General features: G+C 44.2%; 1 protein-coding gene across 3 annotated transcripts in view; it reads right to left on the bottom strand.

The window, feature by feature from the left end:
• RNF38 (ring finger protein 38) overlaps positions 1 to 12,607 on the bottom strand; it is a 129,070-nt gene extending 116,463 nt beyond the window's left edge. For all 3 annotated transcript variants that reach the window (XM_081236154.1, XM_081236155.1, XM_081236158.1), the window contains exon 1: positions 12,336 to 12,607. In XM_081236154.1, coding sequence (XP_081092280.1) covers positions 12,336 to 12,588 — 253 coding nt within the window. In that variant the 5' untranslated portion in view covers positions 12,589 to 12,607. The remainder of the gene's footprint in view (positions 1 to 12,335) is intronic.
• Positions 12,608 to 13,206: the final 599 nt, after the last annotated feature.

Consider the following 13,206-nt stretch of genomic DNA (forward strand, 5'->3'; position numbering starts at 1 on the left):
CCTTTTTTTCTCACCATTTTCTGTTCAGTTATAAAATAATGCTCAAGAAACCAAGAGGAACAGTTTGAATCTCCTCAGGGTTATTTACACCCTACCTCAGTGGTTCTCAAAATATCCCCACACTCCCCCAACCGCTGCATTAGCATCACCTAGGAATTTGTTTAAAAGGCCCCACCCTAGTACAGTGAATCAAAAGCTCAGGAAGTGGGGCCCGGTAACCTTCCTTTTAACCAGCCCTCCACATGACTATTATGCAGGCTAAAGTTTGAGTGCCACTACTCCATCACCTGTGCCCTTGCTAGGAATCTGCTTTTTAATTAGATCCCGGGGTGATGCGTAAGTAAACTGAAGTGTTAAGAAGCCGGTCTACCTCTGAGCCATAAACCTAACCCCAATCCATATTACCCGCACCTATCCACACACAGGGTATTATGAGTGGTTTCTGGGGATGGGAAGGGGGGAGGCCAACAAGAAGAGCAGTGGTTTTTAACCTCTTTGAATTTAACTCTATCACTCCTGTGGGAAAAACATCAGCACTGCATGCCCTAGTTAGGCAGAGCATGTTAGCAGTGTCGTCTTTTGTGCGTGACAGATAGCACATAACTACCTTTAAACCACCCTAGAAATGTACCGCTCTTAGGTGTCAATATTATATCATAAGTTCTCATTTTTCTTTTAAAATAAGTTAATTTCAATGTTAACCCCAGGCATAATAAAATTACATAAGACTAGCTAAACTGTTTGTTATCACTAATACTGTAATGGGAATCCATCATTTTAAAACAAAGGGCAGGGATACACCTTTTCTGCTCTAACAAGGATACTTTTATCAACATTTACAAGTGTATCTACCCTCCACTTCCATACTGCAGCCTCCACCTCTACAGAGCTTGTGGGGAGGGGAAAATGTCCCCAGAATTCCACCTTTAACTTCCTGCTGCCTCCCTCAAAGGCTGACATTTTCTTTCAAAACCTGCACCCTAAAGTCCCTCTTCCTTTGCTCTTCTCTCATTTTTCTCCACGGAGTCTTCGGGTCTGTCCTGAGTCACAGGCAAACATGTTAACTTTCTCAGGAAATCTGCCAAAGTAACAACATACACATTTGTGCTTGAGAATCCGTCTCACTGCTTAGGCAGCCTGACTCGGGCTAACACAACGATCTGCTTTTTTAAGGCACTTCCAGTTTCACTTCTAGTTCCTACCAGGCTTATGCCCCGCCCCAAGGCAGCACAGCCCCTTCTCTCTGAGCTTTCCTGACACAGGAAGTAGACAGTCAATTCTGTGGGGCCCAAACCTAACTTGACTTGCCTCTCCCTTCTTAAAGCAATCTCAGAATCAAAATTTCTAAAGCTCCTTTTCCATTTGATAACTTTTCTTCCATACAAAGAAAGTTTTAATCAAGACAAAATAAATTTGGGCCTTGGGTTTTTAATTACATAGCATCAGGAAAAATAATATAACTATTCTATCAAACAATTCTATTTCGAAAGGAAACATGTTTCTAATAAAGATGTTAAAAAATTTTTAAAAATGAAAATGAAAAAAAGAGAAAGGAACATGTTTACATCTCAAAAGTGCTATAAAAAGATTTTGATATGGTAAAACTAGTTTGATTTCTATCCCCACCCCACACAATTGTTTCTTAAAATCATTTATGGCAATTGAGACAGAGTTCATTTTTTAAAGATTTTCTTCTACCAAAAGCTAGACTCAAAATATGTACAGAATTACCTAAACATTCTAGAGTCAAATTCTGACTTTAGTTTTATCTCATGGACATTAATAATTCCATGAATTAAACACAGATTCACTTTAAGGCAAATCTTTTGACTTGTTGCCTTTGTAGGGTTTTGGATTTAACTGTTGTTATTGTTTGTTGTTGTTTGTTGTTGTTGTTAAGCACACAATGGTGGCTTTTATTTAAAGTTAAAGCTCAAAAATATCATGGAATAGTAATTTGTTTTCAATACATGCAGTTTTTAATAGAAATATTAAATAATTAGATCACAGGAATTCATGACTCATATTCTTCATATACAGCAAAGACAGTCAACAATATCTTCCATTAGAGCCCCAAACATACTGTAACTCTAGAGATGTTCTGATGTTAACGTTCTTAAAGAAACGCAAACCAGTAAATGGGTGGAAATTCCTCAATTATCTGGATTTAATCAGCTTTTATCCTGCCTGAATAGAAGACTATCTTCCTCCTATGAATTAATTCTCATATTGCTTAGTAATTTGAAAGGTGGAGAATTCGTTTTTCTTTTCCAACTATCCATAAACAAAGAAAAAGAATGAGTTGGCAGTGCTCAACTCAAAACAGGACATGTTCCAACCAAAAGTCTAAAACTACTGTACCTCGTTTTGACCTTAGAATCCCATTTTCCCATAGAACATTTTCTAAATGGATGGTCCACCAATGTCTATTAAGCCCACAACATAAACGAAATAATATTAGAAACACTATAACTGCTTGAGAAAATTTAATCTCAGATTCCAACTTTGGGCCACCTAAAGACAGAATTTTCAACAAGCATTCCAACCAAGTTTGAAGTAGTTCATTTGGGAATCACTATGCTACATTATCTTCCTCAAATAATCTACTATGTCAGACAGCATCAATACAGCACCAGGCTCTCCAACTGATGCCTGAAATATTCATATTCTATACCACTGAATAAAGGGATATGTTTATGCTTTAGCTTGTGACAAATCAAAGTTTATTATGGAAATTAAGAAGGCTAAAAAGAAGTCTAACATCCATTCTTATACTAATTTCAGAGAGGGAGGTACTCATATCCACAAAAAGGTGGGATTCTGAATAGGGCCAAATTTTTCTATGAGGAGTTTTGTATCTGCTTAAGTGACCAAACAAGCACTGAGTTAAGACCAATGTTCAGAATCACAAAACATGGGAGATTTTCCAAGAATCAATTTAAATATGCCTGATCTGAGGTGAACCCACTCCAATGCAGGTACTCCTACTCCTTATTATATGAAAAAGTAATGAATGACTAAAAAGAAAATTAAATAATCCTAATACAAAAATTCAGAACTTAAAAGGAGTGTATTTCTCAGGAGGAACAAAGGTAAAACTAAAGACTGCAAATTCTCTCTAGTGGCTAAGACAGTGGTCACCTTTGCTTATGTTCAATCTTGTTACCAAAATTGAACTGCTATGTTTGCTTAGGCTATCCATAAAGTGAGACGTAAAGCATGATGGCTAAAAATACAGACTCTGGAATAAGGGCTTGGGTTCATATCCTAGATAACACTCTTAATAGCTGCGTCATCTTTAGCAAGTTATTTAACCTCTTTGTGCTCCAGTTTCTTCATCTGCACAATAAAGATGATAAAAGCATCAACCTTAGAGGACTGTAGTGAAAATTAAATTAATTAATCCAGGTAAACCACTTAGAACAGAGCCTTGCACTAATAAGCACACAGTAAGTGACCACTATTATCTAGATATTAAAAAATAAGCAGGATTTGGAGAAGATAGGAAAAATTAAAGCTGAAGCAACAATCAAACGAACAGAGGTGAAAAAGTGATACACACACATGGAAACAGGGCATTACACTTCCCTGCAGAATATTCATGAAGAATAGTAGAGACTGGGATAATGAAGACCCAATTATGCTGGCCTTGAATGCCAAACCAAAAAATATTTTACTTACAAGGCAGCCACTTAAATTTGTGACCTGATTAGATCTGTGCTTTAGCAATGTTAATTATCATGATTATATCATATCACTACTATTTATGCAATTTTGATGTTCTCAAACCCAAAAATTTGTTTGGTCAACTAACACACTGTCGGAGTCTATTGCTAAACTGTTGTATATCTGAATCAAATCTGAAATCTTCACTGTGTCTGGTACATAGTAGGCATTCAATAAATGTTTTATTGTTACTTTTACTGGCCACCATTTTTTACTGGCCACTTCAGAGCAGTGAAGTAAAAACAGTCACAGGTTATATGTGTATATATTGTAAGAAATATGTATTATAAATGAAGCAAATGAAGTAGCCAAATAACAGCTGGTAAAATGTTAAGTCACTGCCGAGCAGTATACTTGCCTAAAACAGGGGTAATCACCCTTACTTTTCATTAAAAGCAGATAATATGGAAACTTGTATATTTTAAAATCTCATAAAATTTAGCTGTCAGATTGATATAGTCTTTTTAAGGATTATTTGGGCAATATCTTTGTAATGGACTACCCAGTATTCTTATGTGATGATAAATTTAAGGCAGATTTCCTCAAGATATTTGCACTCCCATGTTCATTGCAGCATTATTCACAATAGCTAAGATAGAGAAAGAACCTAAGTGCCTGATGAATGAGTGGATGAAGAAGTTATGGTATATACATACAATGGAATATTATTCAGCCATGAAGAAAGAAAGAAATCCTGCCATTTGCAACAACATGGATGAGACTGGAGGACATAATGTAAAGTGAAATAAGCCAAAGAAAGAAAGACAAATAATTTAAGATGTCACTTATATGTAGAATCTAAAAAAATAATAATAGTAATAATTTGGTTTTTAATATAAAAGTCAAACTCATGGAAACAGAGAGTAGAATGGTGGTTACCAGGGCCTGGGGAGTGGAGGAAATGAGATGTTGGTCAAAAGGCACAAGCCTTCGGTTATAAGATAAGTAAGTTCTGAGGCTCTAATGTACAGCATGGTGACTATACTTAATAGTACTGTATACTTGAAATTTGCTAAGAAAATAGACCTTAAGCATTCTCACCAAGAAAAAAGGTAGTTATGTGAGGTGATGAATGTATTAATTAACCTGACCATGGTAATCATTTCGCCATGTACACAAATATCAAACCATCACATTGCACACTTTAAATACATACAATTTTATCTGTCAATAAAAAAGGGAGAGAGAAAGAGAAAGGAAGGAAGGAAGGAAAGAGAGAAAGGAAGGAAGGAAGGAAGGAGAGAAGGGAAGGAAGGAAAGAAAGAAGGAAGGAAGGGAGGGAGCAGAAGGAAGGAATGAAAGAAGGGAAGGAGAGAGGGAGGAAGGAAAGAAGGGAGGCAGGAAGGAAGAAAGACATTTGAGACACTAGTAAAAGTAATATACTAATAGTTAACATAGTAAAAAAAAAAAGTGTTCACTAGAAGATTGATTGCCAACAGATCTTAGAAGCACATCATGACAAGATGGTTGATATAAGAGGTTACTAAACACATACCCCCAGATTCATTGGTTTTTTTTCTGGTGGTGGTAGGGGGAAATCAGCTTCCCAAGATGTCAGTCAGTGCTAACTTTTAGAAACTTTAAAAAAAAAAAAAAAAGATTAGTAAGAGCGCCCCATGATTTGGCTTTCTTGGGCAATCAATCATTTTGGAAACACAAGCATAAAACAAAGTAGGCCTGGATTTCTGCATACCTTCTTGTAAAGTACTTATTTTTAATATAATTTTTTTTTTTTTTAATTTTTGGCTGTCTTGGGTCTTCGTTGCTGCACACAGGCTTTCTCCAGCTGCGGCAAGTGGGGGCCACTCTTCGTTGCAGTGCGCGTGCTTCTCATTGCGGTGGCTTTTCTTGTTTCAGAGCAGGGCCTCTAGGCACGTGGGCTTCAGTAGTTGTGGCACGTGGGCTCAGTAGTTGTGGCTCACGGGCTCTAGAGCACAGGCTCAGTAGTTGTGGCGCACGGGCTTAGCTGCTCCGCGGCATGTGGGATCTTCCTGGACCAGGGCTCCAACCTGTGTCCCCTGCATTGGCAGGTGGATTCTTAACCACTGTGCCACCACGGAAGTCCCACTGTAAAGTACTTTTCAGTTACAGTTTTAGACTAGAAAAAAAAAATGTTTCGGCTGTCTTGTGCTTTTTAAAGCTTCAAGTATCTTGCAAGTATTAGAATTTAAAACCTTGAAATGTATTCACTTAAACACATTCCTGTCAGCATTACCAACAACGCTCCATTATCCATTTTGGTACTGTCTCCAGATGCTTTTAATCCCCGCCTGACTTCTCCCTACCAACAAGTACTTGGATACCATCTTTACCCTGTCTGCCCCCATTACTTGGTTGTGCTTAGGGAATTATAATTACAGTGATCCCGCCTTTAAAACATCCTCAGAGCACAAAGCCTCTTTGTATGATTGGGGGTGAGGGGGGCGCCTTCCAGGCTCCACAGCAAAATGTGGGTGGTGGCAACATAGGCAGCAACGAAAGAAGAGGAGCTGGGGCCACTCTGGAGGCCTTTGGGTCTGGGTCAATATTGTTCGAGGGGTTTTACTTGTGGGTGTCCAGCCCAAAGGTCCTACAAAGCCTCTGCACCCCTCCCATGAGGAGAGTAAAGGACAGGACCTGTTCTGACAGATGGAGAGATCAGCACCAAGCCCAAAAGGCCAGGGAACAGAAGGAAGCATGAAAAGGGGGAGAAAAGAAAGCAGTAGCTGAAACATACTCCTTTGTGCTGTTCTCAGTACTTCAGGTAATGAAGTCTCTGACAGTGAAGCTATCACCCCAACGAATCAGTGGCTAGTACTGGTATTACCAGCACCCAGTAGGTGCTCACTCAAACATATTCAGGTGGTAGCAAAAATATACATAGGAAGACAAAGCTATTAAAAAATTTAAAAAATAAAATAGCCTAAAAGCCAAATGAAAATACTTTTTTAAATTATTAGAGTCCCATCTTCTAGTTGCACAAGTGATTATGAAATGAATACTTGTTTTACTTTGCCTCCCCTACTACTTCAGTGTAGTCTTCAAAACTGCTCGCTTTCCAGCTCTGTGACAATAAAATAGACTTCAACTAAAGATCAGTGAGCACCATCTGCAAACACTGAAATCAAAGGTGTTGAGGCAGAACAGATACTGACAGGTGACTTTCAACTCAAGGTACATCCCAGAAGCACTACAAAATGTTCTACTACTTAATTGCTTGCAGCTCTCTCTTCCATGCATGTATTTCTTCCTCTTTACCACTTCTTCCCTTCTTTCAACAGGGTCAAATGGCTATATCAAAACTTACAATCTCTCCCTCATTTCTACACATATTTTATCACAAAAGCAGACAATACAGTGACAGCTTTCCATATCAAGACTGGAGGGGGCTACTGATAAACTCTAGTATAATCCCATCATTCTCCTCCACCTGCCCAACATGGTTAACTGTCCCAAGCAGTCCCTAGAATAGCACTAATATCCATTTAAACTAAGAACAGAAAAAAAAAAAAAAACCCTGAAACTGCTTTGGGTGAGGCTTATAGGTGAGAACTGTTTATTCTCCTTGTGTGGGCATAAGACTAGTTTTGTTAAACATTTTCAGTTTTATTTACATACATTTTCTTAAAAAAAAAATTTCTTCAAGACAGCAGCAAAAGCACAATGGAACCCTCTATCCATCACCCTCAATCATGTTTAAAAACAATAATAAAAAAGACAACAGAAACCACTTCAAATTGTACCTCTCCCTTGAGCCCGCAGAACAGCACTCTTCCATGACAACTGTTCTGAAAAACACACTGCCATTATTTGCAAAAGCAGTAGGAAGTCCAGTCTTGTCCTTGGTTCAGCACTCCCCCTTCCTCTCTCTCTCCAAGAAAAAATGAAACAGCAGGAAGCGTAAACAACCGCTTAATGGAAAATACAAATGGGCAAATATTTTCAAAATTGGCTAAAAAGCCTGAGGTCTTAAGAAATTCAGGAATACTAGTGTAGGGGGAAATAGGAAGAGAAAAATAGTATCGTATTTCCCCCACAAAGTGAGCACTATGTGACTGCATGAGCAAATGTGGCGCATAGCTACTTTCTCTCCTTCACTTACCAGATGCTTTTGTCTTTTTAATGATTTCTTTCTCATGGTCTTTCCATAAATAATGGTATTTATCAAATTGTTTATTCTGTACAATTTCTCCAGACCCATAACAAATTTTACAATTTCGAGCTGAACTCTTTGGTTCAACTGAGCATGGTAATGAAAAGCCAGGGGTAGGCCCTTTCCCATGAAAAGCTCACATGGAGAAAACTCTTTTGGAGTCTCAGGCCTAGCAGTGACCAGCCCTCTTCACAGAGCCTGTGGTGAGTATGGAAGGGTAACAGCTGGACCAACAGTTACAAAGCCGCAGGGCCATGCTAGTTCACAGAGCACCTTTGTGAGGATTAGAAAAGGGTGCCCCCACTAAGGGGACACAGTTTCCACACAAGGTGTTCATCTTGGTAAGCGGAGTACAAAATGGGTTTCTACTCCCACTTGCAAAACAAAACAAGCACTCAGTGCTGAGAACAAGCTATACAACCCTAATCAGCAGCCCTGGGGCAAAACTGCACCTCCAAAGTAGGTTTCCAAAAAGAAGAACGTCACCAACAACAAACAGCATTTCACAAATTTCATTACCAGAAATCCTCACACGTTAATATAAATTCATTCATAAACATATTAGGACCAGAGGAAAAAGGGTCTAGCAAAGAAGGAAAACTAGCAATTTTTTTTTTTTTTTTTTTGCGGTACGCGGGCCTCTCACTGTTGTGGCCTCTCCCGTTGCAGAGCACAGGCTCCGGACGCGCAGGCTCAGCGGCCATGGCTCACGGGCCCAGCCGCTCCGCGGCATGTGGGTTCTTCCCGGACCGGGGCACGAACCCGTGTCCCCTGCATCGGCAGGCGGACTCTCAACCACTGAGCCACCAGGGAAGCCCCAAAAACTAGCAAATTTGAGAGAAAGAAAACTCTTCCATCCAGGGGAATAATCAGTTGTTCCTCAAGCCCCCAATCTTTGACTATGGGTTCAAATAGCTTAACTTCAAATGCATGTGCTAAGCTAAAACATGCAAACAATCACTATCATCTGCAGAGAAAGGCATGATCACATACATTTACCTTTGGGGGTTTACTTTCTCCAATCTGCTAGTTTTCCTTCTCAGTCAGACACTTTTTTGCTCCTATCCTAACTATAAAACCATACACAGTGATACATGTGGTTAAAGTTTATAAAACCTGATAAACAGCCCTGGTGGGTGGTGGGCCCCTTAGCTACCTGCATGAAAATAAGAGGAATAGACAACCTGGATTATGAAGGGTTTAACATTCAATGGCTTCCAACCCGATCATTCTTTTATGCCCTACAAAAAAGCTAAATATCACATGGGTCCAAATTAGTCCCAGTCATGCAGGAGGGGCAACAGAAGGCAGCCTGGGGACTAGGCTGGGCAAAGCTGAGAAGTACAGCCCAGAGTCAGAAGAAACCTTAAGGCAGTGGTTCTCAAACTTCAGTGGGCATGAGAATCTACTAGGGAACATGTTCAGAATCAGATTTATGGGTCCCTCCCTACATTTGATAGATCAGAATGTCCTGGAGCACTTATATTTTGACAAAATTCAAACTGCTGACCTAGGTCCACCAGAAAGTTTAGAAAGACTGGGAAATCCTCCACGTGCCTATCAGCTGTTCCAAAATAAAAGTCATCCATCACAAAACTAGGCTTTGCGGGTCAGAATAGGGTGAGAAAAGGATCACCAGCCAGCATGTCTAACAGGCTGTGTTGGGTTGGATCCTGTGGCTAGAGTTTCACTATTATGGGACAAAAACCCTCTGCTATGTAAACAAGAAATTGTTTTGCATGTTGAGAAATATTTCAAACATCTGAAAAATATTTAAATATCTCTGTACCCTACATCCAAGATAAGCAAATCTTAATTTGCAATTATCTGATTCAGGTTTAATAATAGAATACTAGATATAACTAAAGTCCTGTGTGTACCCCTGATCAATCCCATTCCTCACCCACTCTTCTGAGAGATAACCACTACTCCGAATTTGGTGTTAGTTGTTACCATGAATGTTTTTTTTTTGCCGTACGCAGGCCTCTCACTGTTGTGGCCTCTCCCATGGCGGAGCACAGGCTCCAGACGCGCAGGCTCAGCGGCCATGGCTCACGCGCCTAGCCGCTCCGTGGCATATGGGATCTTCCCGGACCGGGTCACGAACCCGTGTCCCCTGCATTGGCAGGCGGACTCTCAACCACTGCACCACCAGGGAGGCCCCACCATGAATGTTTTTATACTACTATTACATATGTACACAGATACAGACAATATTATTTTGCATGTTTTCAGATTTTATGCAAGTGGAAACATTCTAATAATTCTTCTGTTATTTACTCCCCCAGCCCCTGTTATGTTTGTAAGATTCAACCACTTTAATGCATGTGGCTATACTTTATTTTTCTCAGTGCTCTAATATTCAATTGTGTGGGACTATCTAACAATTTATGTATTTCCCTATTGGTGGACATTTAAGCAGCAATAAACATTCCTGTACTTCTTCTGTACTTATTTTCTTGGACAAGTGTGCAAAGGTTTCTTCAAGTATATACCCAGAAATGGACATTTTAGGTAAACAGATCTGCTTGCCCTCCTTCAGCTAGACATCACTATACTGCTCTCCCGAGTGACTGTATCTATTTACAGCCCCACTAGCAGTATATAAAAGGTGATTTCCCCATAACCTTACTAACACTTGGTTATCACAGCATTTAATTTCTGCCAATCTGATGAGTGTGAAATGGCATGTCACTGATGTTTCAATTTGCATTTCCCTGATTTTAAGTCTTTGACAAGTAAATTTTCATACTTTTATATATATCTGTCAAATATGTTTTTCTCAGTTTTTTAGAAAAATTTAACCCATCTTGTCTGAATCAGGGCAGTTCTTCCCAAAGAACCTTGCCAACAGCCACCACAACTGGAAAGCTGAGGTGTGGGAGGGCAGCAAGAAAACAGCTGACTTAAACAAGGAATCATCTTGGACAAAGAGCCCTAATTAATGCATTTGCTAATTAGTCTTTCCCTTCCCTCTTCTGTCAAGGCTTACTTCCAAGACAATACTACGGGCCTGCAGCCTTAGAACATGAGAGAGAATGGGGGGGATGGGGAGTACCCAAAACATGATGTAAAAGTACTTACAACTGTCTTTACTCAAAGAAAATGATGATTGCAGACCAATACCTATTACTCAACCTTGTAAGATACCATCCACCTCTAACAGACTCCTTTCAAGCTCATTACCTTTGGCTCCCTCTTTAAAACAGCCCAATCTTTTTCTCTACGCTAGACACTGTCCCCCTCCCTTCAAGCAATCCTTTCATCTCCCTTCCCCCACAATGACTAAATTTCCTTTTCCCCCATTCTACAGCTTCTGTTTTCTAACTCCAGAGAACCCTCTTCATTGATTGTAACACTACTCTCTCTGTTGCCTCTAGAACCCCAAGACCCTTTCCAAGATGCATCCACAATAGAAACAACCCACCCGAAAGAAAAACGGGAATCCCATGCAGTACATGGCCCTCTTCCATGCCAGGCAGGTGGGTGACCTGTCCCAATCCTCTCACTTCCTACCCCTTCAGACCTGGGATAGCTGTTCTTTCTCTGGGGGTTCCCCAAGTGTGACAGGTCCAGACCACGTGGGAAAACCTCATTTGGCTTTTTGTGGCAGAAACGTCTTTACTAGGGCCATATATACTGCCGGGTGTTTGGGGCAGGAACGAAACTCCGGCCATTTCGTGAAAAAGACACCTTACAGGCGTCTCCACAAAAGCAGGCAGGCCTCCCTCCTATTAATTCCAGCTGGATTGGTTTAGTCCGTGCAGTGGTGGGAAAGGTCGCCTGGCAGAGACCAAATGGTCCCTGCAGTAAGAACTTTCCGAAGCTCTGACCCACTCACTCAAGAAAGCCCTCTTCCCCGAGAGAACAACCTCACAGGAGTCTCTCCCCCTGCGGCTCCCCAGGACACCACCAATCCCCCAAATCAGCCGCCGCTCTCCTCCGTCCCAGCCTGCAAGAGATCCTTTCTCCTAAGCCAGCCCCAAAAGCGCTGGGTGGGCGTGCCTGTGGCCGAGGCCTAGCGCCCCCTCCTCCGCGATCAATCTCTCTCGGTTCTCCGGGGCTAGGGGCTCTTCATCCTCCCAGCGCCCCCTGCTCCGGGCCCGCGCCGGGCCAGAGTGACCCTGGGTCCCAGCCAGGTTACGACTTTCGCCGGCTATGTGACCTTGGGCAAGTCACTCCCCCCTGTAAACCTCCGTTTCCTCCACCGCCCGAGGAGACCTAGAGAGGTCCTGCCCTGCCCACCCTAGGGGAGGGGGTTACCCACCAGGGGGGAAAACGCTTTGTGAGCCGCTCCGCGCAGCGGAGACGCAGGGATCACAGGGGCTCCGGGGACGGACTAACCTGATCCGGACAACGCTCCACCCCTGCCGCGGGGCCGGGCGGCTGGACCACACGCCTCTGGGCGCCCCCCCAACACACACAGCCGAGACCAACCCACGCCCCTCCCCGCCTGGCCCGCTCCTGGACCCCGTACCTGCTCCCGGAGCTCGGCCGCAGGCGCCGCCACCCTGGGCGCCTGCCCGGAGAGGCCCGTGGCCCGGAGGGCTGAGGCGGCCAGCTGCGGCGGGCTCGGGCCGGGGCGGCGGCGGCAGGGGGCGCGGGCGGCGCGAGGACCCGAGCTCGGCGGGGCCCGGCCTGGGAGACGACGACTGAGGCTGGAAGTGCGCGGCGGCCGCGGCTGCTGAGGCGGCGGCGGCGGCGACCGCGGCGGCGGCGCTTCCGCTCATGGCGGGGCCGCTAGCAGCAGCTCCGGCTGCGACTCGACTCCGGCGCGGCGGGCGCTGGCTGGGCCCGGGCCGGCAGCGGCGGTGGCGGTGGCGGTGGCGGCGGCGGCGGCGGCGGCAGCAGCGGCAGCGGCGGCGGCGGCAGCGGCGGCGGCGGCGGCAGCGACGGAGGCGGCTCCCGGAGAAGGAGGAGGCGGAGCCGGGAAGCGGCGGCGGCAGCGGAGGGGGCGGGGACGCGGAGCGGGGTGGGGACGCAGCTCCGCCGCCGCCAATGGGCCGCGAGCTCCTCGTCCGGCCGAGGCTCATGGGCTGGGCGGGCGGCGCCGTGGGGCATCTTCTGCTGCTGAAGCGGGGAGGCTAAGGGCCGCCCGCCGGGAGAGCCCAGTTTCGGGGGCTGCTCCGCCCCCGGTCCGCCTCCGGGGTAAGGCCGCGGGCCTCCGGGGCAAGGCCTCGCGCCACCCGGGCCCGGCTGTGCCTGGGGCTCCGCTGCGGCTGCCTGTGGCGCCGATGTCGGCGCCCGCGAGTTTGCCGGGGGCTTGGCCCGGGTAGCTGCTGCCCGCCGGCGCGCCCGCCCGCCCGCAGGCTCCCATTCCACGGGTTGTGCCGCCTCGGCCTCCTTCC

This window comes from Mesoplodon bidens (assembly GCF_964165515.1).
Source record: "Mesoplodon bidens genome assembly, chromosome: 6".
NCBI classification, from domain to species: Eukaryota; Metazoa; Chordata; class Mammalia; order Artiodactyla; family Ziphiidae; genus Mesoplodon; species Mesoplodon bidens.